Raw genomic sequence first — 22377 nt, 5'->3', positions numbered from 1 at the left:
ATTGTCTGTCTTTCCAATGCATATTCGATGATTGAAAATACCATAACTTGGTTAGGTGCACCTTGGTCCTCAACATGACATCTTTTCCTTTTTAAACCTTTAAATAGGTCCTTTTGCAGATTTGGCTAGTGCTGAAGTTGTATTTCTTGACTACTGCTTCCATGAATGTTGATTATGAATCCAAGTAAAATGAAGCTCTTGGCAATCTCAATCATTTCATGATCTATCATGATGTTACCTGTTGTTCTATTTGGAAGGTCTTTTTTTTTTCTTTATGTTGAAATGTAAACCATAGTAAAAGATAAAGTCTTATTTTCTTCACAAAGGGTTTCAAGTCCTTTTCATTTTCAGCAAGCAAAGTTGTGTCATGTGCATACTGAAGGTTGTTAATGAGTCATCTTCTGATCTTTTACTGTGTTTTTCTTTGCAGAACCCAGCTCCCCAACTGCATGCATATTTCATACAATTAATAGCCTCCCTAGCCACATACCACCGGTCTTGTAATAATTTGTCGTATTGTGGTAGATTGTGCGAAGCTGAATTGCAATGCCACTAGCATTTTAAGTTGCAGCTAGGTCACCCACCATAGAAAAGTTTTAGCAGAGTGTCCAGGTTATGATGGACTAGGAAATACTCATAGTTTTTATTAATTATCCTTTTTTTGTGCTTATAAATGTCTTTTATTATGAGGTGTTGCTCAGAATTTTTTAAAAACAAATTATGGGCCACTAGTTCATCCAGACCTGCCTGTAACCATCCAGTTGTAATGGAAAAATAGGATCCTTTCTGGTATGCGACAGAGGTCTCCACTTAGAGGCAAGCTTCTCACTGGTCAGCCTAGTTTGGATTTGGCCGGTCTCTGTTGAATGTGCCTTAAATAAACATGTTTCTCTTTTTGGCAATGCTGACAGACATAGGGAATGTAGAGTCTGGCAAAAGCTGTGTCAAACAAGGTCCTTAAGTTGTTTGGTAGTTAACTTCTACTGTCACAGTAAAGGAAGTGCCTTCCAACTGGAAAACAAAAGTAATCTTTCTGCCAAGTGACAAACATAGTCCGTTATTCTACAAACAGTCAGAAAGGGCAGTGCTTATTACTTTGCTAAGCATGTAACTCTTGCAACTATGTGATAGTAATCTCTGAGCTGGTTTTGAAAACATTGCCATAAATAATATTTAGATGTTATAAATATATTCATGTTTATAATTGTGGAGGTTATTTTGTAGTAAGTAAATGTATTCCCTAACCTTGTGATAGAAAATTTAATGGCTTTTGAAATGTGATAAGGAGCTCTATTTTTCTCTTGGTAAATGTGAATGCTGATAGAAACAAGCTGTTGGCTGGTGGAATTTGGCCAAATACTCATTTGGTTTCTGGAGCTGTTTTGTATGGTTCTCTTGATTGGACCTTGTAAAAGTTAAGAATTTAGATTTTGTGTTAAATAATTAGTTGTAAACTTAGTGTTTTACTTGTTAAAGTAGTTCACTCCTTTGGGCCAGTATGACTTTATGATTGTTATTATATATCATCTAGTCAAGCACAACTCACAGTGACTCTGGGAACAACAGATCAGAACCATATCCTACCCTGTGCCATCCTCAGGATCTCCAAAATGCTCATTGTTATAATCACTGTGTTAGCCTTTCTTGTTGAGGGGCTTCCTCTCTTTCCCTGCCCCTTCCTCTTTTCCAGCATGATTTCATTTTCCAAGGACTGACCACCTGACAACATACCCAATGTGTGCGAGACGAAGTTTAGCCATGCTTGCCTCTAAGGAGCACCTTGGTTGCACTTCCTCCAAGAGAGGCTTGTATTGGCATGTTAGGAAATTTTCAATAATGTTGCCAAAACCGTAATTCAAAGTTTTCAATTCTTCTGTCATCCTTATTGATTGCTCAACTTTTAGATGCATATGAAGCAATTGAAAATACTGCGACTTGGATTAGGTACACTTTAGTCTTTAAACTGACATCCTTGCTCTTGAGAACTTTGAGAAGATCTTCGAGAGCTGGTTTTCCTAGTGCAGCATGCCTTTTGATTTCTTGATTACTGCTACCGTGGGTGTTGATTGTGGATCCAAGTAAAATGAAATTGCTGACAGCTTCAATCATTTATTCACTGTTAATGATGTTGCCTGTTGGCCCAAGAGTGAGGATGTTTGTTTTCTTGATGTTGACATGTAATACATATTCAAGGCTATAGTACCTGCATAACACAGGTTATTGATGAGTTTTTTTCTCTAATCCTGAAGCCAAATTCTTCTTCATTTATAGCTATTGGACTGTTAAAGTTAGTTCTAGACTTTGAGGCCCAGGGAAGGGTTGGGATTTTGTTTTCTTTTTCACACTTGTTAAGTATATTAGGACTTGACTTTTTCAAAATAGCCATATTTCAGGAAAGAAATAATTTTGTATATGCATTACATATGTTGTTGTTAGGTGCCAGCAAGTTGAGTATAACTCATAGTGACCCTATGAACAAGAGATCTGAGCCCTTTTCTATCCTAGGCCATCTTCTTGCTGCAGTCACTGTATCAGCCCATCTCATTGAGGGACTTCCTCTCTTTCACTGACTTTCCACTTTTCCAAGCACATACCTTTCCAAGGAAGAGCCTCTCCTAGCAACATGTTCAAAGTATGAGAAGAAGCTTTACCATTCTTGCCTCCAAGGAGTACTCTGGCTGCCCTTTTGCCAAGATACCTGTTTGTTCTTTTGGTCATCTATGGGATATTCAGTAGCTTCTCTAACACTGCAACTCAAAGATATTGGTTCTTCTCCTATCATCCTTATTCATTATATAGCACTTAGATGCATAGTAAGTGTTTGACTGAAAAGACGACGGCTTGAATCAGGTACACCTTAGTTTTCAAACTGACATCATTGCTCTTCAGTAATTTGGAGAGGTCCCTGACAGTGGATTTTCCTAATGCAGTCAGTGTGTCTTCTGATCTCCTCACTGCTGGTACCAAAGGTCTTGATTATGAATCCAAGTAAGATGAAATCATTGACACTTTCAATCTTTTCTCCATCTATCATGATGTTCCTTCTTGGTCCAGTGGTGAAGATTTTTGTCTTCTTGATATTGAGATGTAATCCATATCGAAGGCTGTAGTTTGAGCTTCTGTAGAAAGCTTTCCAAGACCTACTCACTTTCAACAAGCAAGGCTGTGTCATTTGCATAAAGCAGGTTGTTGATTAATCTTTCTCTGATCCTGATGCTACATTCTTCTTCAGAGTTCAGCTCTCAAATGATTTATTCAGTGTACAGATTGAATAGATGTGGAGAAAGGATACAACCTTGCCACACGCCTTTCCTGATTTTAAGCCATGCATTTTTCTCTCGCTCTGTTTAGATAACAGCTTCTTGGTTTAGGTATAGATTTTGTATAAATAAATGTTTGGAAATGTATGTCTGCTGTCAGGGATCTCTCCAAAGTCTTTGAAGAGCAGTGAAATCAAACCAAGGTGCACCTGATTCAAGCCACAGTCTTTCCAGTCACCTGCTATGCATCTGAGAGCTGGACAATTAATAAGGATGGCAGGAGAAGAATTGTATTTGAGTTGTGGTGTTGGAGCAAAAGAGCCGTGTTTGTCTTCCTCGAAGTAGTCTCTGTGGGGGCTGAACCTTTATTGCAGCAAGTGGAGTGTGACCAGCATCCTGGAAACTCTGGTCACTGCCTGGTGTAAAAGGAAAGCAGATAGGCAGGAGTGAAAGAGAAAGTAAAGGCAGTTTATTAGTGTAAGTACGTTCCAGGGAGAGGAAAGCTCAGCAACAAGTCACTCTACACGGAAAAGAAAGGACTGGCGGGGACTTTGTACTGGGAGAGGGTAAGGATACAGGTAACTGGCTCACTTCCTCGTTTGGGTGTGTTTAGGGGTGTGTCTGACTCAGTGGGATGATGTCACCTTAAGTTCAAAGCTTGGCTGAAGGTTCTTCCTCACATCTCTTGCTCCTGACGTCACTGGTTGCATGAAGAGTCTCCCGCACATAGAATGCTCATTAGATTGCTTCAGGAGCAGCCCTTCCTGTGTTTGTCGGGACTGTGAGGTCCTCGTTATAAGGGAATGTTCCCCTGTCTAGTCTTGATTATTCAGATCTGGTCATAGCTACTTCACCTGACTTTTGCCCTCTATTATCCTCTGTAACATGAGGTTTTGTTTTCCTTATCTCATTGGATAACACCTGTCCCCTCCTCATTCTGTCCTGGCCTCATTTCCACATGACTAACTAGTTTTATCCCTAATATACCATGACTTGCATTGGGTACATCTTAATTTATAGACTGAAATCCTTGGTCTTTAGAACTTGAACTTTGGGGAAGTCCTTGACAACAAATTTTCCTGAGACAACACATGTCTTAATTTTGGACTGCTGCTACCCTGGGTTTTGCTTGTGGCACCAAGTCAGAGGAAATCTTAGACAACTTTAAACTTTTCTCCGTCCATCCTGATTCTGCCACTGGTGAAGATTCTTTATTTTTGCTTTGATTTGTTGATGTTGAGATATAACCTCTATTGAAGACTGTAGTGTTTGGTCTTCTACAGCAAGTGTTTCAAGTTCTCTTCGATTTCAACAAGCAAAGTTTTGTCCATCACGATGCAGTTTGTTGGTGAATCTTCCTCCATTTCTGATGTTACGTTGTTCTTCATAAAGTCCTGCTTCTCAGATTGTTTGCTTTGCATACAGATTAAACCTTGTAGCCACCTTGCAAAAGATGAACTATGATTGAACAGAACAAAAGAATGTCACATGGTTTAAAATCAGAAAAGATGTGCATAAAGAATTATATATTTTCTCTGTATCAGTTCAGTCAGTATACTGATCAGATCACTCAAGAAGATGGACTGTATGAAGAATGTGGAATCAGACTTAGAGGAAGATTCAACAACAACGTGCATTATACAGGTGACACAACCTTGCTTGCAGAAAGTGAAGATGAAATGAAATACTTGCTATGGAAGTTCAAAGACTATAATCTTGAGCATGAATTACATTTCAATGTCAGGAAGACAGTCTTCACCACAGAGCCAGTATGGCACATCATTATAGATAGAGAAAAGATTGAAATTGTCACCACCCTCATTTTACTTGGATCCACAATCAGCGCTCATGGTAATAGCAATCAAGAAACAAACAAAAAATTGTTGCATTTGAGAAGTTGGTCTGCCAGTGTTCTAAAGAGCAAGGATAACAGTTTAAAAACCAAGGTGTAGTTCATCCACAACATGATCTTTTCAGTTGCTTCCTATGCAGCTGAAAGTTGGACTGTGAATAAAAATGACAGAAGAGGAAGCAATGCATTTGACTTGTGTTGTTGGCAGAGGGTCTTGAAAATCCCCTGACTGCCAAAAAAGAACTCATAATCTGTCTAGAAGAAAGTGTAACCAGAGTGCTCCTTAGAGGAAAGGATGGTGAAATGTCATCTTACTTTGGCATGTTGTTATTGTACAACTCATAGTGACTCTATGAAAAACAGATCTGAAGTCCGTCCTAACCTGTGCCCCTCATCGTTTCTGATCTACTTGATCTGTTGCACAGTTTCTATGTCATCCATCCTGTTAAAGGCTTTTGCTAATTCTCACCTTTCTAGGCATCATGGGCATGTTGTTAGGAGGGGCTAATCCTTGGAGAAGGATGTCACACTGGGGAAAACGGAGTCAGCCAAAGAGAGAAACCTTAACTGGACAGATTGGCACAATGACAATTAGTGAGTTTGGGTGTAAGGCAGATTGTGAGGGTGATACGAGGTAGTGTCAAGTTCTGATCTGTTCATGGAGTCACTGAGAGGTAGTTGTCTGGAAGGCACTTACCAACAAGAGCAAGTTCCACAGGTAGGAGGTGTCCATCTTTTTTTTCCTGGAGCCATTGATGGTTTCCAATGACAAGGGAGCCTTTGTGTTAGCAACTCACCTTCTTAGGGAAACACTGCTGGAGGGATTTAAAGTTTGAGTAATGATTATTTAAAGTTGAAAAGGCACTCTTCTATCCAGATTAAATTTTAAGATCTCCTGGAAACTTTAAATGGATGAATTATGTTCTTTTGATGGTATTTAGATAATTTTTAATACTCTTCTGGTGGCCTAGTGAATAAGGAGTTGTATTGACAACCCAAAGGCAGTCAGATCAAATCCACCAGCTGTGTCAAGGGAGAGCAGTGGAAAGTCTTCTGCAGTACAGTTTACAGCTTCTAAAAACCTACTGGAGGGTCACCTGTGCATTGGTTCCAACTTGATGGCAATGAGTATGTGAGAGCTGTGATTTCTCCCCAGTGTAGTTGTTCAAGTTGGAAATCAAAGCAAGGGATTTGAGAGAGATACCAGGCATTTTTTTTTTAAATTAAATTTTATTAATTTTAATGAACACTTACAGAGATTTGGGGTTTTCATTCATTCATTGTTGGACTATTTTCTCTAACCCTCCTCCCCAGTTTGTTCTTCTTTTTTTTCCCCCCCTTGAAAGTCTGTTTTAATTGTCCAATTGCCACAGTGCTTGTCAAAGCCAGTTCTGATTAATCTCCTTTGTCAGTGTGTCCTTTGCCATTCCCTATCACTCCTCCTTGAGAGAGACTTCACCCTGATTCATAAGGAAAAGGGGATGGCGTATTCTCTTAGCTACTTCCTGCTGAAAAGGGACGCTGTAGGTTTCAGGGTGAAGATCTTCTCTCACTAATCTAAAGGGCCCCTTTGGCAATAGGAAACACATAGACTATTATGGAGATTGATTTTGGAATTTAGATGTACTGTTATCAGTTGTGCTTAGCCGTGCATGTTCATATCCTTGAAGATATAACATGGAAGTGTTGCAGCCTAGAAGACACAAATTTAACTAACAAGTTAAAAGTACATGAGTCAAAAGTTGAAAAGCAATAATATTCCAGGTAGAGGCTCTAATAGTGGCACCAATCAAGTTACAGGGGGAAGGTAGTTCTTATAATAAAAGGCCTACTGACTAGCACTTTGTCTGTTATATTATAAAGGTTAGGAATCACAAGATGTAGAGGTTCAACTATGTCATTTATTGCTCTTAAGTCCTGGAGCAAATTCCATCTACCACTGGGTTGGTTTACAACTCGGAAGTCCGCATGCAAGGCAGAGGTGAAGTAAGGAACTGCTTATGAGGTTTTCCGTCAATTCCAACAACTAGAAATAGTGAGAAGAGTTAGGACCTCAGAAGGCTTTTAGGACCATAAGTAGGCTCTTGTGTCCAGGAGAAAATGAATATACTTACCAGTAATGTTAATGCTCACCCACAGCTCTTCTGGGAGAATCTAAATCGTTGAAGTGTCCTCCTTTGTTTCCAGCTGGGAGCTGGGGCCTGTCAGTCCTGTCAGCCACGAGAACCTGATGTGGGCCACCCTTGGCCAAGTGTCCTTCAGAGCCACACTTAAAGCAAGTGAGTGGGAGCTTCCTCTCTACTCCCTTGCCTATCTGTGGTTCTCGTCTGTGACACTGTCTACTGAAGTGGCCCAGCTTTCCACAGTGGAAGCAATTCTGACCTCCTTTGGGTGGCACTGTATATGAGTAATACTTCCTTTTCCTGACACAGGCCCTAAACTGGCAGCAATAGCTGCCCCAATAATTTTGGCCATTCTCTGGCCTTTTCTCTTTCCTCTAGATCGCAGTTGTTAAAAGAGGGAAAAATTTAAACAAATATATAACAAATAATGGTGCAACCCCTGTGGAAAGCGGTATGGCGCTTTCTCAAAAAGTTGCAAATAGAGATACCATTTGACCCAGCAATTCCACTACTGGGAATATACCCCGAAGAGACCATAACTGACATCCAAGCAGATATATGGACACCCATGTTTATTGCAGCTTTGTTCACAATAGTAAGGAGTTGGAAAAAACCTAAGTGCCCATCAACGAACGAATGGATAGAGAAGCTGTGGTATATTCACACAATGGAATACTATGCTGCATTGAAAAACAAGAAACTCATGCAATATTATTCAAAATGGTTGACTCTGGAGACCATCATGCTGAGTGAAATATCCTGGTCACAAAAGGACAAATATTGCACGGTGCCACTGTTGTAGAATGGTACTGACCTTGGGGTTGGGGAGAGACTGAGTAAGATGGGTTCAATAATGTATACTGCAGTGAAACAGAGGAGGGAGAAAACTATTTAAAATAGAGGTGGTTAGGTATTTCTGTCATGACAGGAGTCTAGAGCGATGGCTTCATGGTGGAGTGGACCTGGGGGTGGGTTTGTAAAACAATGAAAGAATTTTTCTTTTCCAAGAGGATAGTGTTCCGGGGGGGAGCCTTAGGAGGGGACAAACGTGCAACAATGAATGAATGGAAATCCAAAGCCTCTGTAAATTTTTACTGAAATTAATGACAAATTTAAATTTAAAATAAAAATAATTAAGTTAGAGAAAGGATGGCAATGGCTTTATAACTGCTCATGCTAATAACACTATATGGTGGCACGTAGGAGGAATAGTGGAAATGTATCCACATTTACAATATTCCTCTTACCAAAACCGTTTATGAAGAATAGGAACTGCATTGGAACATGTACCTCTGGATTGGAAATGATCATATTGTTACTATTTCCAGCCTTAAGCTTAAAAGATACCAGACATTTTTATAGATGATTGGAAGAGGATAAAGCTGGCACATTCCATTTGTAAATGGTAATACTAACTTACAGTTTTTGTTTCAGGGAGAAAACAATTGGGGGATTGTGGAGAAAGCATCTTATCAAGTGGCATGTGTGTATATCATTGTTTATTCTCTGACCTTTACTAGGATTTCCGGGATGCTGTAGCTCATGCTTCTAGGCAGCTTGGAAAACCAGTGATTGAAGATCGAATTTTAAATCAAATCCTCTACTACCTGCCTCAACTGTATGAACTCAACCGAGATCTCCTAAAGGAACTAGAAGAAAGAATGCTGAACTGGTAAGAATGGACTTCCCACTTTGCTAGAATTTGATGTGATAATATAAGAATCCCGAGCATGACCAAGAGGTGTGTTTTTGTAGATTGAGTTGTTAATGTTATGTTTTTTTTTGGCAGTACCTACAGATATTTTTGATGTGTAAGCTTAACTAAATACACTAGACTCTGTGTACTATTTTTTTAAATTTCTGGGTCATGGGTCATATGGCTTCAGAAAGAAGGTCTCACACTCAAGCTTTTTAAAATTAAATTTTGATAATTGAAATTTTTGGAACTGAAGGAAAGTGATTAATGTTTTCAAGTAGGTGCTTTATCTGTCTTTTATAAGAGTTTCATGACAGTGAAATCCTTTGCCTTTTTAAAAAAAAATAAAGACCATTCACTGCAAAATAGGAATATATGCCTTAGGAATTGGTGCTGCTAATCCAGAGGCACCACTCTCAGCCAGTTTGCATCCACCATCTGCTCTGAGGGAGAAAGATGAGCAGTCTCCTTTCATGTGATTTATAGCCTCCAGAAACCCTCTGGAAGGTCAGTTATGAGTCGACTCTGACTAGATGGCGGTGAGTTTGAAAGAGAAAAATGAAGTATCCAGGCAGGAGAAGACAGCAGCTCGAACTACATGCGGGGAGGTGGGAACAGTGATCTGTTGTTTAAAATTCTTATCTTTGGGAGCGTGGTGGCCTAGTGGCAAGAAGCTGCACTGCAATCCCAAAGGCATATGGTTTGAATCTACCAGATGCACGGCTGGAGGAAGAGGGGCAATCTCCTTCTGTGCCAATCAGATCTGATTTGATGGAACACAACAAGAAAAGAAAAAAAAAATCTTTAAATTTTTTTAAAAAATCTATTTTGTAAGAGGAGTGAAAGAAAAGTTCCTAAGGATCTTCTTTACTCAACATTGAATATGTCTTAGATAAATCATTAACATCCTTTTATGTTTATATATCTTTTTTCCACCTTTAGGACTGAACAGCAAAGAATTGCTGACATCTTTGTAAAGAAGGGACCATATTTAAAAATGTATTCGACATACATCAAAGAGTTTGATAAAAACATCGCTTTGCTGGATGAGCAGAGCAAGAAAAACCCAGGCTTCGCTGCTGTCCTTCGAGACTTTGAGGTAGTCACTACTCTCTGAAGTTGAACATTTCTTCTTTTTTGACTCGATTATTCCTTTTGTTCTGCAAACAGCTCACCTCCCTAATGGATGGCGAAAGAGTTTACGTTTCCTTTCCGATAACTAACTAGCAGAATTTTGTTGTTAAAAGTTCAGAAAAAGGGGAGCTCTGGTGGCCTAGTGGCAAGGAGCTGCAACTACAATCCCAGAGGCACACGGTTCGAATCCACCAGATGCTCTGCCGGGAAAAGGAGGGACAGTCTCCTCCTGTACCAGTCAGATCTGATTTGACGGTACATTCACACAAAAATTAAAAAAAAAAAAAAAGTTCAGAAAAATCAATCATGTATTTACGACATATATAAACTGGTATTTAACTCAAAACTGTGAGGTATGAACCTAATTGATTAGAGATTAAAAAAATAATAGAAGCATTTTCTTATAAATTAGTTTTTAATTGGTTACCATAAAATGTTTGTCAATATTCTTTCTCTAATTTGAGAATAAAATCTAAGTTACTATATGGTTTAGGTAGTTCCTGATTTCCAAAGAGGTTTTATTCTGATGAGTCTACCTGAAATGAGGTCTGACCTAAACCAAATACCTCTTTTTGTTTGTTTGTTTTAATTACCACCTTGCATTATCAGTCTCTTTATAAATCAGGCATGTGTTTGTCTTTGGATTTTGGAAACATTACATATAAACATCTGAGTTAGTGAGCATCTGAGAAGAATAACATCAATAAATATTCTGCTGTAGTGCTGCTGTATTTTGTACTAACATGAATACAACATTATTAGGGTTACTATGTAGCCATGCCTACAGAAAAAAAACAAGCAACCAAAACCCCAAATAAAGGCTAGGTTCAATAGTGGTTCATCATAACTCAGGTATGTACTAAATTAGAGACTACTAGTATTATAAAGTCCTGTTGATTTCTAATTTCTAATTCTACTATTAGGTAGGCTAATAGTTGAGCTTTTAAAATGATTTGCACTCTCCATTTCTCCACTCTCCATGCATGATATCTCCATGCTGTTTAAAAGTGGACCGTAGCTGTGACAAGTGATAATTGATCAGGGTTTGGTCAGTGTCCACTGAGTTGTTCCGTTGCCTTGGCAACAGATATAAAAACAGGGAAGAGTTAGTTAGCTCTCTTGGTGGTTAATGGTGCTTACGTGAAGGACGCTGTCTTAATACACATTATCATGATAATTTCATAATTACTGTGTGTCAGACACTGTAGGTGTATATTTAGGATAAAGTAAAAGTCTGAGAAAATCTTAAAAAATAAATTCACTTACTCATGTGAGCTGCAGAAGGAGCCGGAGGACTTTTTATTGTGGCCCTTAAAGTGCAGGGACATTTTCGCTTGGCTATTTCAGTGTCGCCTTACAGCAAATCCCTTGGTTGGAGAATGTTCAGTCGTAGTCAGAGGAGGTCTCTGTTAAACATACTGCAGAAAAGAGGCAGCATCAGAATGTCCTTCTGGTCAAGTAAAAATGCTTCCAGGTTGTCCGTAGATCGGCTTTAATTTTGATGGTTGTCAGTTACAGCCATTTATAAGAGAAGGATTTTTACGTCCTTCAGGCTTGTCAGAGGGGAGATGTTTGGCATGACAGCTTTTTAGTTGCTGTCATCTTCTGCAGGCACTCTGGCAGTACTGTGGTTAACACATTAACGTGCTATCCTGTGGGTCACTGTCACAAGCTGCTTCAGGGGAGAGGAATGAGGCTTCTAGACTGATTTTCAGTCTTGGAAATCTTCTGGGGCAGTTCTGTTCTGTCCTATAGGGTTTCTAAGAGTTGAAACCACTTGTTGGCAATGAATTGGTTTTGTTGGTCATTTCCATAACTGTTTGACCCACCTTGTTACTATCATCAGTGTAATCAGCACAAAGCTCTCATTTGAATCCAATTACCTGTAGTTTGTTGGGGGGTTTTCTACATCCTTGTTTGGGAGCCACTGTATTTTCTTCTTGCTTCTTTGGGATTTGCTTGCACTTATTTATATGTTTCTCTAAGTGGGAGCTGCTGAGGTGGGTGATCTCTAGCTGACCTGGAATGGAGACTGGCTGCTTTGCTGTGTGAGAAGATGGCAAACAGGCTTTCCTGTTAGTCAGTGGGTGGTTTAAAAAGACTGCCATAAAGAGATGGCTGGGCTGGGTAGTGAATCTGGCCAGTTATACTCTCTTAGCCTAATAGCTATACCTTAAAATAGAAGGTTGCCTTGGGATGAATCCCTTCCTGAATACTGGCTGTTCTCCTTCTGAGTCGCTTAAACCAGTTGTTGTGTTTGCTCCAAATCATGACAGCCTCATCTGGATCAGATTAGAATCTTCCCATGTTGTTGTTGTGCACCATACAATCAGAACTGATACTTCTACCACAGAGCACCTGGTGGGCTTGAACCACGTGCCTTCAGAATTGCAGCACATCTCCTTGCCACAGCTTCTTGCCACCAGGCTACCAGTGTCGAAGTAGATCCCCAGTCTTTTTAAAATACGTATGTTTACTTTAGAAACCTTTTTTCCTTTCAGATGAGCCCACGCTGTGCTAATCTGGCCCTCAAGCACTACCTGCTCAAACCTGTTCAGAGGATCCCCCAGTACAGGCTGCTGCTAACAGGTGGGCTTTTTCAGGATATTATCCACCAACATACTGCTGTTGTGTTGCTCTTCTGCATGATCTCTGCCTTCAAGAACATCTTTTTATATCACTCTAGTAACTACTTTATTTCATAATGGGGTATATATTGTCATTATTGTTGAGAACCATTGAGTCAGAACCAACCCATAACTGACCCTTTGGAATGTTTTCAGAGTCAGTTAATTTCATTGGAGGAGATTGCCCATCTTTTGCTTGTGGAATAGCTAGTGGATTTGAGCATTGTGCCTTCAGGATTGCAGTGCACCTTCTTGTAACTATACTTCACATAGACATTACCTGAACTGAACATCTTGCTTCTTTCTGTTCTTTGGTATGTACATTCTTAACTCTGAGCATTCATGCATGGAATTTCTTTTCCTTAGAACATTTCATCATTCCAGTGCCATTTTCCTTCCTTTTTCTACCTGGGTAGTGTTATTTATTCCAAGAAAGTACTTTCCTGATCACTCAAGAGGGCTTATAGCACTATTTGTTGTTGTTATATACCGTCGAGTCGCCTACGACTCATAGCAACCTTGTGTACAACAGCCCTAAATTCTGCTCTACCTTCTGCCAGTCTTATTGTTTCCAACACACCGATCCCTATTACCCCAGTCACTGAATCAATCCGCCTCATTCAGGGTCTTCCTTTCCTGTGCTGTCCCTCCATCTCCCAAGCATGTCCCTCTCCAAGGACTGATCCCATCTTGCATCATGTCCAAAGTATGTCAGATGAAGCTTCAGAATCCTTGCCTCCAAGGAGCAGCCTGGCTTTACCATCTCCAGGATGAACTTGTTTGTTCTCCTAGCCATCCATCGTACATTCAGTACCCTTCTCCACCACAGCTCAAAGGCACCAACTCTCCTTCTGTCATCCTAAGCTTACTGATGGATACCAAGTAATTTCAAAGACCATGGCCTATATCAGGTACACCTTAGTGTCCAGACTGACATTGTTGCTCTTCAGTACTTTGGAGAGGTCTCTGACAGTAGCACTATAGTGACCCTCAAAAAAATGAAGAAAATAAACGGTTATTGAAAAGATAAGAAAGAAGGAAAAGACTGTAGTGGATGTCAGAAGTCTCTGAAACTTGCACTAGCACATGGAGAAGTTAAAGGAAGAAATGAGGACGTAAGAGAGCTACATGGATTTTAAAAGGCAGCTCAAGAAGACAAAACTAAATATTCTAACAAAGTGTGTAAAGACTTATAGTTAGAAAACCAAAAGGGAATTAATAGATGATGGAAGGAACGCACAGAGGCACCACACCAAAGGGAACTGGTGGATGTGGAGCCATTTTAGGATGTAGCATATGATCCAAAACCAGTTGTAATGAAAGAAGACATTCAATCCGCACTGAGGCATTGGCAAAAATGAGACTTGAGGTACTTGCAGAACACCAGCTAAGGTGTTTCAAGAAATAGATGCAATCCTGGGTGTGCTCACTTGTCTCATGCCAAGAAGCTGAAAGACTAACCATAAAGCTAACCATATTTCCATTTCAAAGAAAGGCATAATAGAATGTGGGAATTATCAAACAGTGTCATTAATACCATATACAAGGAAAGTCTTGCTGAAGACTATTCAAAAACAACTAGAGCAGTACGTTCACATGGAACTGACAGAAAATCAAGCTGGATTAAGAAAAGGGTTTGTAAGTAGGGCTGTCATTGCTGTCATCAGATGGATTGTGGCTGGAAGCAGAGAATACCAGAAAGATGTTTACTCTTGTTGATTATGCAAAGGCGTTTGACTGTGTGACTCATAACAAGATATAGTTAACATAGTGCAGAATGGAAATTTCCAGGACTCTGTGATAATGCAGAACCTGTGCGTAGTCATTTAGCCCAGTCGTTAAACAGAACAAGAAGATGCATGGTTAAAATCAAGTGCATGACAGAATTGTATCCTTTCACCATACCATGCCCAATCTGTATGCTGAACAAATAATCTGAGAAGCTGGCCTATCATAAGAAGAATGTGGCAACAAGACTAGAAGAACATTCATAAGAAAACTTGTATCATGACAGTGGCATAAGCTTGCTTGTAGAAAATGAAGATGATTTGAAGCATTTACTAATGAAGCTTGAAGACTGTAACTTTTAATATGGATTACAATTCAAAATAAAGAACACAAAACTTATCACAACTGGACCAATAAACAAACCATGGTGATTGCAGTGGTCAAGGATTTCATTTTACTTGTATCCACAGTCAAAACCCAGGGAAACAATAGTCAAGCAGTCATATGGCCTATTTCTCTGGGAAGTTTTGCTGCAAAGGGCCACTTTGAATTGATAAGAAGCAAGGATCTTCCCTTGAAGAATGAGGTGTGCCTGACCTAATGTAATTTTCACTTGCCTTATATGCACATACATATTGGACAGTGAATAAGGACAACCGAAGAGGAATTGATGCCTTGAATTGTGTTTTTTAGCAAAAAATATTGTTGTTAACATGGACTCAAAAGAATAATGCGATCTGTCTGGAAGAAATGTGACTAAGAATGCTTCTTAAAAGTGAAAATAGTAGGGAGCTCTGGTGGCCTAGTAGCAAGAAGCTGCACTGCAATGCCAGAGGCACACGGTTCAAATCCACCAGATGCTCTGCTGGAGAAGGAGGGGCAATCTCTTCCTGTACAGTCAGATCCGATTTGACAATACACACACAAAATATAATGAAATTTTTTTAAAAAAAGTCAAAATAGTAAGATTTTGTCTCATATACTTTGGACCTGTAATGAGGAAGGGCCAGTTCCTCAAGAAAGACATTACGCATGGAGAGAAAGATCCTCATCCAGGTGGATTGACACGGTGACTGCTGCAGTGGGCTCTTGTATATCAGGAATTGTGAGGATGGCACAGGATAGAACACAGTTCAGATCTTTTGTTCATTGGGTCGCTATGAGTCATACTCGACTTGATGGCAACAAACAATAACACAACAACAAAGTAGATTGGCCAAGAAAAAGCCGAAGGATCTGATTGAAATGGCAGCACCAATGCTCTTGAGCACAGCAGGGATTGTGAACATGACTCAGGATTGGACAGTGTTTAGTTGTGATGTACATAGGATTAATACCAGTTGGAGCCAACTTGATAGCACACAATGACATATTGACCCTCATTTCTTGCCTCAGGTTTGTTGTAAGGGCTGTTTATTGAGGTAACGTGAGTAGTGCTTAGAATAATGCTTTGGTCACAATAAATTCTAAATAAATGCTAAATGCTATTAGCCGTCCCTCTTACACACACATTGCTATGGAGTCAAAACTGACATAGCTGACAGGTTAGTGTCCTAGTGGTAAGAAGCTACATCCCAGAGGCATACAGTTCAAAGCCACTTGCTTCTCCATGGGAGAAGAATGGGCAGTCTACTCCTTTGCAGTTTACTGCCTCTGAAAACCTGCTTCAGAGTCTGCTGTGATTCCGTTCCAACTCAGTGGCACACAACTTCAGCAAATCTCTTGAGAGGAGATTACCCATTTTTTTGGTGTCTGATAGACTTGAATCTCCACCCTCTGGGTTGACAGCACAACTCCATTCCACAAGGCTTCCCAAGCTCCCTCATTAGCAGTTACTGTTGTTGCTGTTAGTGCCACCGAGTGAGCTGTGACTAAGCAGCCCTGTGTACAACAGATCCTGCCCTATCTTGCACTATCCTCATAAGCTCTGCCATGTGCAGACACACTGTTACCTTTACTGCGTCAGTGCATTGCGATGGGGATCTTCCTCTCCTTCTGACCCTCCTCCACCCTTCCCAGCATGATGTCCGCCTCCAAGGACTGTCCCCTCCTGACAGCATGCCCAAAGGACGTGAGGCAAAGTTTCATCATCCTTGTCTCTAAGGAACGTACTGTCTGCACTTCCTCCAATACAGATTTGCTTGCTCTTTTGATAGTTATGGGACATTTAGTACTCTTCCATTTCCTTACCGTTGTTATTTTAATCTCAGATTGTATCCTCTTAGATTATAAAATGTGAAAGAGCAGGGCTGTATCTTCCCTAGTTTATCACTAGAACTAAAATAATAGTAACAACTTCCACTACAGTGAAGCCCACACACTATACTCAAAGCTTTCTGTTCATTTACTTTTTAAATTCTACCCATATCCAGTGCACAATAGTGGATTAGTCAGTATGACTTTTCTATTCAGTATGATTTTAACTCTCACTACATGGCTGAATTGTTTGTTGTCATTTTGTAACCATCAAGTTGGAACCCCCCAGTACGTTTTCAGGGCTGTATATCAAACAGGAGGAGATAGCTCATCTTTCTCACACAGAGCTGCTGGTTTATTTGAACCCACGTGCATTTAGATTGGTAATGCAATTTCTCACCACTAAGCCACAAAGCTTCCTGTTGATGCTAGGTGCCAGTAGCTAACTGTGACCCTGTGGATGACAGATCTGAACGCTGCCCTGTCCTGTGTCATCCTCATGCCATCTTCCGTGATGCTCAAGCCATGGCTAAGTAGGACTATGCAAATGTCAGGTGTTTATGGCTCCCTAGAGGGTTTGTATAGCTTGCTAATAGTATAAATAAGGTAAATAGCACCTTTTGAGTGGCAGTGTGCAAATAAGATGTGTAGACTGCTAATGTTGGCATTGGTCCATTTTTACCATCTCTAGGTTTAAATGGAATAGAAAAAAGGAATCACACTACATCAAAAGAGAAGGAACAAAGAGTGTTGTTTCCTTAGGACTAGAAATTCTTACTTGAGAGTAAGATCAAGATGTGGCAAATTTGTAACACTTTTCCCAGGCATAGGGCAGTGCAAAACCAAAAGGCTGAGGGTTGAGGGTCGGTTGCCTATGTGAACCCACAAGAATCGGCAGGAGGTGTGATACAGAGTTGAAATAGGTCTGCCAGTGGAGCTAGAACACAGTACGTCTGGATCTAATAGTGCTGGATTATAGGTGGCACAGCACATAATTGGCAGAAGGTAAACTTTGAAACACTTCTCCTGAGCATACAACAGAACCCAAAACATAACTAGGGGGCATGCCTGAGAAACGGCTGTCTTGACTAAAGAATTGTATTCTGAGTGTTTCCATCCTAAATTGTAACCCCTTACTTCACTAATAAACCCCATTACCGTGAGTATTCTCTTTGAGTTCTGTGTGGCCATTACAGTGCATTAGCAAACCCAGCAAGAGGAACAATGAGTACCATGGGCGAGACAGTGGGTGCTGGTTTATAGAACAAGGTACAGGAACATGGGGACCTTTTTGACTCCAGAAGAGTTTGTTTTGTGCTGCTACTATTGTTCATGAGGCTTCTTCCCCCTTGTGGGGGAATTAGAGGTCACATGCTGCCACCTCCATGCCAGCCACACTGTTTTTACAGCTAAGCAAATTTCACATTATTTTCCCAAATGAGATCACATTCTTGTTTGGCTTAGAGATTTGGCATTACAAAAAAGTATCTTCAGTATTCAGCCTGATACATACTCAGTCTTCTGTAGTATTTAATGATGTGGTTAAATATTCAGTCACTTAATATATAATCTATTGAATGACCCAGGAAGGATCTCTATGGGTTATACTTGACTTGAGGACACCTAGCACAACAGCATAAACCAAGCTCACTGCCATCAAGTCTGTTCCAGTTCATAGTGGCCCTCCACCACATTTCTGAAGCTGCAAATCCTTGCTGGAGAACACTAGCCATCTTTCTTTTTGGAGCAGCTGGTGGATTCAAACTGCCAATCTTTAAGTTAGTATATGTTGTTGTTGTTATTGTTGTTATGTACCACCAAGTGAGCCGACCTCCCAGTGGGTTTTCAGAGGCAGTATATCGCACAGGAGGAGATTACCCATCTTTTACTCACAGAGCAGCTAGTAGATTCGAATGACATCCCTTTGAGTAGAAGCACAACTTCTTACCAGTGAGCCATCTGTGCCCTCCATATACATTTTTGTTTGTTGTTGTTAGTTGTCATAGAGTATGACCCATAGCGACCCTGTGAACAACAGATACAAACCTCATCCTATCCTGTGCCATCATAACACTTCCTGACACTCTAGCATCCACTGCAGCAGGCATTGTGTCAGTCTACATGGATGAGGTCTTCCATCCTTTTGCCAACTCTCTTCCTTTCCAAGCATCTTCTCCCTCTCCAAGAAATAGACTCTCCTAGCAACAGGACCGAAGCTTTGTCATCTTTGCCTCCAAGAAGCAATGTGGCTGAACTTTCTCTAATCCATGGGATATCCAGTACTCCTTTCCAACACCAGAGCTCAAAGTATCACTTCTTATGTCATTCTTATTCATTGTTCAGCTCTCAGATGTATAACAAATGATCAGAATGATCCTGGCCTGAATCAGATGCACCTTAGCCCTAAAAAGGACTTCATTACTTGTCAGTAATTTGGAGAGGTCCCTGATCTTTTTGCAGACTTTCTTAGTGCAATATATATTTTTAGACACTAGAAATTATACTGGGATAGACAAAACAATTGGAACGCCAATATACTTCTAAATTTAATCTGTTACAGTTTTATCTAAATACAACCTTTTAGCTACCTGATCCAGTTATTAGTCTTAAACTATTATGTTGTGCACTTTTATCATTAACTTGATTGCTTTGTCTTATGTATGGCTAGAAATATATTAAAGGGACTCTGTGAGTCCTTAAAAGCCGGTATTCCCTTTGTGCAAAAGCTTTAGGCTTTCTAAGCTTGCATAGCGAAAGACAAAATGCTGCTTTCAGCTCTCCTGTGTCAAGTACTCAAATTGAGTTTCTAACTGAATCAAGCACTTGATTTTTTTTCCCCTGGGATGACATACAGCAAATTAAATAATCTGAGGATGTCCTGTCCATCTGTACTTTCTTCCCTCTGCTTTTGGCAGACAGTTAGAATACACAGGACAAAAGGAAGCCCTGATGCACATGGTGTGTGTTTGTTAGATAAAGTCAATGCTCTGTCATAAACCATGATTGCTTTTTTTGCCACTAAGAACAGTACTCAATATGACAGCTGTGGAAACAGCCGAAGCCATTCCGAGCTGGGTTATGATAAAACTTAAACACATGAGTTGGTTCCGACTCACATCAGTGAATTTGAATTTTATCATAAACCCTCTCTGTATGGCTTAGACTGTTTCCACAGCTGTTAAATAAAGTGCTTGTAGTGGCAAAAATAACTGGTTTCAAATATAAGACAAATGGAACAAGATTATGGAAATGTAATGTAAAAATATTTTTATCTCATCTTGACTGATGTACACAGTAAAAAATTACATGTTTAATTTAATTCATGCTAAGTTTGTTTTTGATTGAAAAATGTTGAGACAGCAATAGTAAGTTTTACAAATTCTCTTTAAGAGAACAGATTTCATATGTTTTATAATACTAGTATAGTGTGAGTTTGAGGTGGTTTTTACTTTTGAGCTGCATTTTGTTTGAGAGTAAAGCTGTCTTATTTTTTTATTAAATGAGAAAAGTCCTCAATACTCCAATCTCTTTCTGTTTTTATTAGAAATTTCCATTATGTAAGTACTATATAATAGTTTTTATGTAGTGGACGCCTGATGATTGTAGATTCATTAAAGGATAAAGATGTTAGAAGGCACAAAAGCAGGACTGAAGATAAAGAAAGAACATAGACTTTACATTCTGTTCTGTGCTTTGCCATTGATTAAATTTCTTTCTCTTCTTCAGTCTGAACCTGAACTCCTCCATTCAACTAACTCTACTTCAGTTTTCCTTGATCAATGCCATGTGATGCAGTAAATAGTTTGTTCACTGTCTTGTGAATTTACTAATACTTTTCCCAATTTGACTATTCATTCCTTAATTTGATTAGAAATTTCTTTGAGGTCAAATATTTGTTGTTGTTATGTGCCATCGAGTCGTTTGCGTCTCATAGCGACCCTATGTACAACAGCCCTAAACCCTGCTCTATCCTTTGCCAATCGCATTGCCTCTGACACACCCATCCCGATTACCCCAGTCACTGAATCAGTCCACCTCATAGAGGGTCTTCCCCTCCTGCGCTGTCCCTCCACCCTACCAAGCATGATGTCCCTCTCCAAGGACCTGTCTCTCCTTATAATATGTCCCATTATTATGTCAGACGAAGCCCCAGAATCCTTGCCTCCAAGGAGTAGCCTGATTTAACCCTCTCCAGGATGAATCTGTTTGTTTTCTTGGCAGTCAATGGAACATTCAGTACTCTTCTCCAGCACCACAGCTCAAAGGCATCAAGTCTCCTTCTATCCTCCCTAGTCATTGTCTAACTCTCTGATGCTTAGTCTTATAATTTATCTCTGAGGATGTCAATTTAAAGACTAAGGTACACCTGAACTGAGCCATGATCTTTTAAGTTGCTTCCTATGCTGAAATGGAACAGTGAATAAGGATGACAAAATTATCAATGTCCTTGAATTGTGGTGTTTGAGAATATTACTGGCTCTCTCACTGACTGCCAAAAGAACAATCATTTCTGTCTTTTTTTTTTCTGTCTTGAATTAAGTACAATCAGAATGTTCTTTAGATGGAAGCATGGTAAATTTTCCTTTCACATGCTTGGAGTATGTGGTCAGGAAGGGCCATTCATTGAAAACGACATCATATTTGAAAAGGTAGGGGGTCAGAGAAAGAGGAGGAGCTCCAACAAGATGAAGTGACATAGTGACTGTCCCAGTGGGCTGGAGGATGTCAGATCTCTTGAAGATGGTGAATGATAGACCAAGGAGCAGATCTCTTGTTCTTAAAAGTGTTTCCGAGTTGTAGTTGACAAACAACACTTAAGAACATACAGTTGTATTTAACTCAGTATCGGATGACTTTTGGTTAGCAATTTAACACCTAGTGACTACATCACCAGAGCTTGCTTAGTTTTTGCTATCCTGAAGATATTCAGGAGATAACTTTGGCTGGTTTTAAAGACAAATACTATATAAGACTATTATTGTAGAAGAGGTGTGAGCATCCTAGGATGGGAGGAGGGAGTTGAATCATTGGGTCATACAATTTGATGGGTAGAGGGCAGGGTGGGTAAAGGAGAGGGGAAAGATCAGGTGTGAAAAATAATGTACAAAACAACTATGAGATACCATCTCACCACAGTAAGAATAGCAAAATTTAACAGTACAGCAAAGCTGGTGAGGTTGTGGAGAACCTGGAATCCTTATTCACTGTTGGTGGGAGTGTAAAATGGTGCAACCACTATGGAAGGCAGTGTGGTGCTTTCTCAAAAACTGGCAAATAAAAATACTATTTGACCCAGTAATTCCACTACTGGGAATATACCCCAAAGAAACCATAACTGCCACCCAAGCAGATGTATGCACACCCATGTTTACTGTGGCTTTGCTCACAATAGCAAAGAGCTGGAAACAACCCAACTGCCCATCAACAAATGAATGCATAGAGAAGCTGTGGTATATTCACCAATGGAATACTATGCTGCATTGAAAAACAAGGAACTCATGCAATATTATTCAATATGGATGACCCTGGAGGACATTATGCTGGGTGAAATATCTCAGTCACAAAAGGACAAATATTGCATAGTGCCACTGTTGTGAAACGGGACTGACATCAGGGTTGAGGGAAGACTGAGGAAGAGGGGATAAATAATGTATGCTGCCTTGAAACAGATGAGGGAGAGAACTGTTTAAAAGGGATATATGAGGGGAGCTCTGGTGGCCTAGTGGCAAGAAGCTGCACAGCAATCCCAGAGGAACATGGT

General features: G+C 40.0%; 1 protein-coding gene across 1 annotated transcript in view; it reads left to right on the top strand.

Annotated features, from left to right (window-relative positions):
- FGD6 (FYVE, RhoGEF and PH domain containing 6) overlaps positions 1-22377 on the top strand; it is a 164278-nt gene that overhangs the window by 89643 nt on the left and 52258 nt on the right. Inside the window, exons 7-9 of the mRNA XM_006888563.1 lie at positions 8756-8907; positions 9874-10030; positions 12567-12654. Of these exons, the coding sequence (XP_006888625.1) occupies positions 8756-8907; positions 9874-10030; positions 12567-12654 (397 nt within the window). The remainder of the gene's footprint in view (positions 1-8755; positions 8908-9873; positions 10031-12566; positions 12655-22377) is intronic.

Source organism: Elephantulus edwardii, unplaced genomic scaffold (genome assembly GCF_000299155.1).
Source record: "Elephantulus edwardii isolate Elephantulus edwardi_28Jun2011 unplaced genomic scaffold, EleEdw1.0 scaffold00068, whole genome shotgun sequence".
NCBI lineage: Eukaryota > Metazoa > Chordata > Mammalia > Macroscelidea > Macroscelididae > Elephantulus > Elephantulus edwardii.
Note: the sequence above shows the minus strand (reverse complement) of the source record. Positions and strands in the feature narration are given on the sequence as shown.